Source organism: Monosiga brevicollis, genomic scaffold, assembly GCF_000002865.3.
Source record: "Monosiga brevicollis MX1 MONBRscaffold_9 genomic scaffold, whole genome shotgun sequence".
NCBI lineage: Eukaryota > Choanoflagellata > Craspedida > Salpingoecidae > Monosiga > Monosiga brevicollis.
In genome coordinates this window covers 356919-364228 of record NW_001865046.1, presented here as the reverse complement: position 1 = coordinate 364228, position 7310 = coordinate 356919, and the positions used below count along the sequence as shown (strand labels likewise).

Below are 7310 nucleotides of genomic sequence, written 5' to 3'. Positions count from 1 at the left end.
ATCTCTCACGGCCAGGGCCGCTCATCATCTCGCATGCTGATAACCCGTAAGATATCTCTCTCTCGCGCGCGCTCGCTCTCTCTCTTCCGCACATCACCCTCAGTCTCTTGTAGCATGGAAAAAGTCTGCTGCTCGATCATTGTCCTTGTACAGTTCCAGTCCTTGACGCCTGCCCATTTTTTTCATGCCTTTGCTCTTTGATCCACCCACATCCTTGCTTAGACATGTCACAAGCTCCAGCCGTTTGATTCGGACCATCATGCCGTGGCGCTGAGCCATCCCCATCAAGACCACAGGGTCCCCATTGGCCCGGCACAGAGCTCTAGTATCCTACCTCTCCGTCAGCATGGGCTCAGCACAGGTCGCAGCGAGTGGCATATTGCTGTGGCTTGGAATCTCCCTGGTGGCAAGCTTGCCCACCGGACCTCCAGCACCACCCAGTTCCCACTCCCTGGCACTACTCAACCCCCAGCCAAGCGCGCTGTGGTTCCCAACGGCCCTTCCTAGCAGCGACCAGATGGACCTTGAATTTAGCTTCGACGGCGAGTACGTAGCGCAGGTACAGCCCATGCCGCACTCTACCTCGCTCAGCTCACGCGTTGCGCGATTCCTGCAGCATGTGTTCGGCCACAACAGCGGCTAAGCATCGCGATGGCAATAAACTCATTCTCGTTGGGCCCATCGCCTGTACCGATCATGCCAGCACTGGTCTGTTCTTCAATCTTTTCCGTATCTTGCCACACCTTGCACGATCACATGTTATTTCGACGCGCCAAAGCGAAAAGGTATCCACAGGGCCCCTGACGCGCTTCGCGTCGTAATCGCACATACATAGGCTTGATGCGCCTGACCGTCCGCGTGGACCAGCCTGCCTCTGTACACTTGCTCATTGATGGAAAGAGCTATACCATCGGGCAATCCAAACGGCATCATCTGGTATGCGACTCCCTTCTCGAGCCAGCCTTTGAAATCGGCGGGCTGTTCTTCGCCCAAATCACATGACCAATCGGGACGACCCGCGCTACATAGACGATCCAGCGTGACAGTCTCACGTCCATTGTCTTTGCCGATGACGATGAGGATGATGCCTTCTTACAAAAAGCCTCAGGCACTGCCTTACTTGCCGCTGATCCTGACCGTCGACGCCGTCGCGGTGCGTTCACCCTGGGTCTCATCGCGAGCCACTGCCTGCCCGGCTTTGGCAGTGATCTGGCCTCGAGGCGACCGGAACCGGCCGTTTACGGTTGGCTTCGTCCAAATGTTGGGTCTCTTTTCATAATTTTGGGCATTTGCTAGATATCAACGCTGCCAAGGTCTGCACGCTACACATTGATGTTGATAAACGGTATGCAGGTCAAGCCTTGGAACCACTTCCCGCTTGTTGACTCACTTGCCTATGAATGGAAAAAAGGAAAGCCTTCCTCTCAAAGCATCATTTTTCTTTTCTACTCCTGCTCGTCTACAACTGTCGCACACTCTTTTTGTGTGTGTATATTGGGTGGGGCATTGGTTTTGCTACGTCTCCCATAAGGTTTGTGGACGCGTGGGGTGGACTCGAGGCTGCAGCAGATGTCATCGAGGATATGGTCGCTGAGCTGGAAGAAGTTTACGCGGCAAACAACGATTGGCTTCGTGTCAGCTTGCAAGCCATCACAGTACGTACAGCTGTCAAGCTGAGCCATCGTGGGCTTTGATCCACCCCCTTCTTTGACCACATCTGCGTCTGGCGTGGTAGATTCATCCCACTCTCAAGATGTACTCATCCGTTCCGTCAAGCTCCTCTATCTTGGCCGCATACCAGACCTTCTTGGCCCAGGATGTCAACGAGCACGGTGGTACGTGCCGACTTGTTCTTCGAGCAGAGTCTGAAAGCATCTGCGACCGCCGCTCTGTCTGTTCGTTTCCGTGACCAAGCTTTTGCAAGAGTCTACATTTCAACTCATCATTGAGCCCTTTCCATTAGCTCGTGGGGCTGGCGCTGGCAATTCCACGTCTGCGTGCCTCAACTTGTTGCTTACACACATCGACTTGTATGGCGTGGCGGGCGCCACCACCATTGCATCTACCAGCGAGATTCTCAGTGGTGGCATCGGCGATCATGACATTGTGTTGGTCCTGTCATGGCTCCCCTCCTTTCTCATGCTTACACGGGGCGTTTGTGTTGCAGGTCGTCACCACTCCTCAATCTCCTTGCTTGGTCCCATGCTTAGACCAGCCTTGGGTGGCAAGGCCTCGGACGTTCGGGCCTGGAATGCAATGATGGTCACCTCTCTCTCCCTGGGTCAACGCATATCATCCAGCACGTTGCTGCGTGCTGTTGCTCATGAAATCGGACACGCTGCTGGTAAAACAAGCCCGAGCGCAAGCGCCGTGGGGGGATTCCGATTTTTTTTTTGACACACAGTCGCTGTTAATTGATGCTCATTGACTGTTGCTCCCCTTACTCGGCACGTCTTGGTCGTCTTGACGGCAGGTGCCCAACACACATGTTGCCTGTCCTGTCTGACGTACTCGCAGACGTGTGCTGGTCGCAATGGCGACCAATGCAATCCCGCCGGTAAGCGTCGTTAACGACGCAGCTGCCCAACCTTGGTCTCAGCTTCAAGCTGGGCAGCTGCTACAACAACGGCGTGCCATTGATTACTGATGACTTGAATAGGCAACTATTACATGATGTATCCACAACTGACCGAGACGCCCAATAGTCTGTCGTTCAGCTCATGCTCGTTGAATTCTCTCGAGACAATTATTGAGGTTTGTAGTATTGGCAGATGGCACCTCACCTCTGAGATCTTTGTCAACGCCGACCTGCCGTGTTTCGTGTCTGGTGGCTGACGTCTTGCACGGGGTCTTTACACCATGCGAGTAGTTGCGAAAAGCTCGATTGCTCACAGCTGCCGAGGCAGCTACCCAACGTGCACCCAGCTACTGTCCTCCTTCTGTGCGCGATCACACCACTTGCGAGGGACTCTGCCAGGCGCAGAACCTCGTCATGAGGTGTGCATTTCGTGGTGATGGTGCAGTTTTTGACTCCACGCACAATCTCATTTTCGCACCTTCCCCGGTGGCCGCTCCCGGACCCATGATGCCTCTGCCAAACTCGGCAGTGGATACTACGCGTCTTGGATCCAGTGCCAGGGCGTTTGCTTTTGTCAACAAGGACAAAGCTATGGCTCGTCCACTATTGGCTGGATCGACGAGGACATCAAGGTGAGGCCTCGCGGTGACTTGGGCTTTTTCATGTTTGTTTGATCCCTTGTGATGGGATACACTGATACGGTTCAACATGCTCTATGTACACACAGAGCACCAGTAGCACCAGTAGCACCAGTAGCACCAGTAGCACCAGCACGACCAGCACGACCAGCACGACCAGCACGACCAGCACGACCAGCACGATGGAAGCGTTACAGCGGTACGTCAGAGATTTAGCTGCAAAGTGGTCATGATCAAGCCACTTTGTCTGATACTGTGTTGCATCCTGCTCAGAGCCCTGGAGTTGGCCCGGGTACAACGGTGCAGTGAATGCAAGCCCTTTCTATTGGAACAAGATTCCGGCAAAGCTATGAAAAAGGCCAAGACGAAGTTCAAATTCAAGCGCGACTGCAAAGAGGGGCATTCCTTGCAGTTTTGCGTGCAATCAAAATCCATCATCTCCAAGGTCAATGAGGCTGGAGGCTTCACGCTAGTTTTAAAGAACCAGGATAAAGATCTGGCCGGCGTGAACAAACTGATGAAGCTTGAAGTGGCTGATTCAATCCTTGAGCAAGGGGTGTGCTACACCTTGTACTTGCCCCCAATACTGGCAGCAGAGGGGCGCAAGTGGAAACTAATTATTGACAACGATAAGGACATTAAATACCGGTACTATGTTTCCCGAACCAAGATCAAAAAGGCTCGGCACTGCGATGCAGTCATTTATGGATAGAGGCTGCCCCTTTTTTTGGCAAGAGTGTTCGTACCCCATTGATCAGTCGTGGTTTAACTCCGCTCAAGCGTCTGTCTACTACTTCTCCTCGAGCCTGTCTTTTGTCGTTCGTCTTGTCAAGAGTGCAGACGATCGAAATCGAGAGAATTGACTTTTAATTCTTGTTACGTGCCTCGAGCACGATTTTTGGTGGTTGTATCAGAATGCTTGTGTTCTTAAGATTGAGATCAATTCATCTCTTTTGCATTTGCATCTTGATTTCAAAACAGTGGGCACACTCACAGCAGCTATGACGAAGGGGGAGGGTAATCATGAAACGAAAGCAGGAAGGCGGATGACATGGAACATCGCACGGAATAAAGTGGAGATGAAACGACTCAGCTTTGGGTGCAATACGTCTAGCCAGCAGGGGACATGCGGGGGCATAGACAACGATACATTGATGGAAAACTCTGGTTGCTCCAACCAAAACAAACAAAAACACAGGTTGTAGGATAAAGACGATATGATTTCGACGAGTCACACAGACACTTGGTGCTCGAGAAAAGAATGTAGGATAATCATTGCAATCTAGCTTGGCTTAGGATACCACCTGCTGCGTAGGAAGGGACCACGCCTCTGTCTTTGCCACGAGCTCTTTCATCAAAGACGCATCCTGGCAGTCTTCTGGTAGCATGTACCAGCGAACAAGAGCAGGCGTTTTCTTCTTGCGGTTGCTGTGCGTGGAGGCGGTGTCATGGACGCCCGAGTCAGCATCGTGGCCCTCCTCTTGCAGGGAGGCAGCCACTGGTTCAGAAGTGGCCATCAGGATCTCGCGACCCTGGGCAAGCAGCTGATTATAGTCTGGTTGGATGGTCGTGGAGGCAGGCGCTGAAGGCTTGCTCTCGGCGATGGGTCTGTCGAAAAGGGCCAAAAGGGATGACACCGGTTGATCACTCTGAGACTTGTGTGTCCAGATACCGCTATTCAAGTCGAAGGTATAGTGAGGAAGCAGGCGCCAGCCGTGTTGAGCCACCAGTGCCACGGCTTGAATAACGTAATCAGCTTGCTCATCTGTGAAGAAGTAGGGAAAGTTGACACGGGTCCTATCAAGGTGAAGAAAAACGAGGGATGGTGAGGCGGAGCATGGTGAGGCGCGCATTACTCGAACAAAACTGGCGGGGACAACAAGAGGTATTGTCAAGTGGTGATCAGCACACATACCAGCCCATTTTGGCACCGTCATGGCCGCCTCCCATTTCAGTTAGCACCCAGTCGAAGACCTCTTGGCTGGGCTTGAGAAGACTCAAACCGTAAGGGCCAGCACAGGAGCAGCCACCGCGGGACTGGATGCCAAAGATGTCGTTGAGTAAGGCCACGACAAAGTTGTAATGCAGCATGCGTTTGCCAAATTTGATGATGAAGGAGGTGATGGTGAGCTTGGGCAGCTTTTGTGGCCCCAATAGCACGAGCTGTTCGGGAAGGGTGCTCCAGACCTGTTGTGTCAGTGCGTGGTCAAGGCGTAGTGGCATGAGCGAGGCCAAACGGGAAAAAAAACAACATCAACACAAAAAAGGTGTTGCGGAGGATGCGTAGTGTGATGCGCAACACCGGGCAGGGTTGGGGGAAACGAACCTTCCAGGCCCGCTCAAGGAGTTCATGTTCGCGGGCAACGATAAAATCTTCACCCACGCGGTGCTTGAGTTCAAACACGAGACCACAACGAACGGCCCCCACAATGTCTGGGGTGCCGCCTTCTTCGCGGTGTTCGATCTCGCGTGTGTACTAAGGGTTCGACCAGTGTTCCAAGTGGATGAGGCGGCGAGGGAGACGGGCAGGTAGAGTAGGTATGACAAACGCATGGGTAGCAGAGGGGTGGTAAGGTCGGGAAGAGTAGCCTACCAAGTGGGCGTCGGCACTGACAAAGCGGACGGTACCACCACCGGGAACGACGGGCACAGCGTTGCGGCACACGTCGCGGCGCACAAGGAGAAGACCCGGGGTACCCGGCCCGCCGATGAATTTGTGCGGGCTGATGTAGACGGCATCAAGATAGCCTTCGTTGCCATAGGCCTTGGAGCCGAGGGCGATGGGAACGTAGGGGGCGGCAGCAGCATAGTCAAAGCAGGCAAGTGCGCCATAGCGATGGAGGAGGCGGGCCAGTTCCGGAACCGGGGAGAGGAGGCCGGTCACGTTGGAGCCAGCGCTGAAAGAGCCAATCAGCAATGGGCGTTTGCGATACTTTTTGAGAAGTTTCTCAAGATGCTTGAGGCAGACGTGCTCGTCCGTGCCGCAGCGTACGCGGACCAGATCCACGGGGGCTTCGCGCCAGGGCAGGTCGTTGCTGTGATGTTCGTACTCTGAGATGAAGACGACGGCGCGACGGCGACGAGGGGGCATGGGGTGTTTGTTCTTTGGTGCCGCGGGTTTCGTGCGGCGAGATTTGCGTTTGTCTTCGGGTTCGAGATCTGTTTCGACCACCTCTGCTTTGTCGAGTTTGGCAAGCGTGTTTCGGGCCTTTGGGGCGCGAACGCCGGCATGGCCCGTGGGCAGGGGCATGACGTCGAGGAGACCCATAAACTTGTAGATGGCTGAGGTAGAGCCCGAGCCGGTGAAGATGACGGCGTGTTCATGGGTGTTGCCGCCGCAGGCGGATAGAACCATGTTGCGGGCTTCTTCACGGGCATGTGATGTCTGGCGCCCGGTGGCACTGGCATCCGTATGGGTGTTGGCGTACATGGGGAGGACGCGTTGCTGAATAAAGTTTTCAATCATGCCCAGGGAGCGACCCGAGGCGGTGTAGTCGGCGTAGATCAGGGGCTTGGAGCCAAAGGGACCTGGCCAATTCATTTTCAACACGCAAGGTGAGCAACGGGAAGGTGGTCTGGCTGCCACACTGCAGGGCCGCGTGGCAGGGTGAGGCAGGGTTAGGGGTTGATTGGCACTGGTGCGACGTACCGTCGAGAGGCATGCAGTCACCAATGACATTGCTGCGAATTTGTTCGAGAAGCTTAAGCTGGTCGGGCCGCAGGGACGCTTCAGCTCGTTCATGTTCGGCGTGGTCTGTTGCCGGGGTGGCCATGTCGTCGGTCAAAAGAGAAGAGCAAACAGGCCCCGAAAGAGAATCTCAAGCCGGTGACGGACGGCAGTCAAGCACGATGGGGAAGGCCGAGCAAGCGGGAGGTATTTGGCGAAGAAGAAGAAGAAGAAGGCGGTGTGTGTGTGTGTGTGTGTGTGAAGGAGCGAACAATCGAGAAAATGGGTCAGGGCGAGCCGCGCACTGGTGAAGGGGGCGAGGTGGTGGTGGATGTTGATGTGGCGGACAAGGCGGAAAGACCAGCAGAGAGCGCCAGAATGCTGCGCCGCGCAGTCGTGGGATTGGCACAATCAAAGCGTTCGGTGG

General features: G+C 54.5%; 2 protein-coding genes across 2 annotated transcripts; one reads left to right on the top strand and one right to left on the bottom strand.

Annotated features, from left to right (window-relative positions):
• Positions 1 to 346: 346 nt before the first annotated feature.
• On the top strand, positions 347 to 3928 carry MONBRDRAFT_25150 (uncharacterized protein; the record flags this gene model as incomplete). Its single annotated transcript, XM_001745596.1, has 14 exons — positions 347 to 546; positions 617 to 708; positions 836 to 936; positions 1030 to 1243; positions 1297 to 1345; positions 1532 to 1655; positions 1736 to 1835; positions 2168 to 2344; positions 2474 to 2557; positions 2660 to 2754; positions 2870 to 2997; positions 3108 to 3210; positions 3306 to 3415; positions 3490 to 3928. The coding sequence occupies 14 exons, from the start codon at positions 347 to 349 to the stop codon at positions 3926 to 3928; spliced, it is 2016 nt and encodes a 671-aa protein (XP_001745648.1).
• Positions 3929 to 4248: 320 nt separating this feature from the next.
• Positions 4249 to 6989, bottom strand: MONBRDRAFT_36941 (uncharacterized protein; the record flags this gene model as incomplete). Its single annotated transcript, XM_001745451.1, has 5 exons — positions 4249 to 5013; positions 5132 to 5403; positions 5543 to 5692; positions 5810 to 6744; positions 6866 to 6989. 5 exons carry the CDS (start codon positions 6987 to 6989, stop codon positions 4509 to 4511), a joined length of 1986 nt encoding a protein of 661 aa, XP_001745503.1. The 3' UTR covers positions 4249 to 4508.
• Positions 6990 to 7310: the final 321 nt, after the last annotated feature.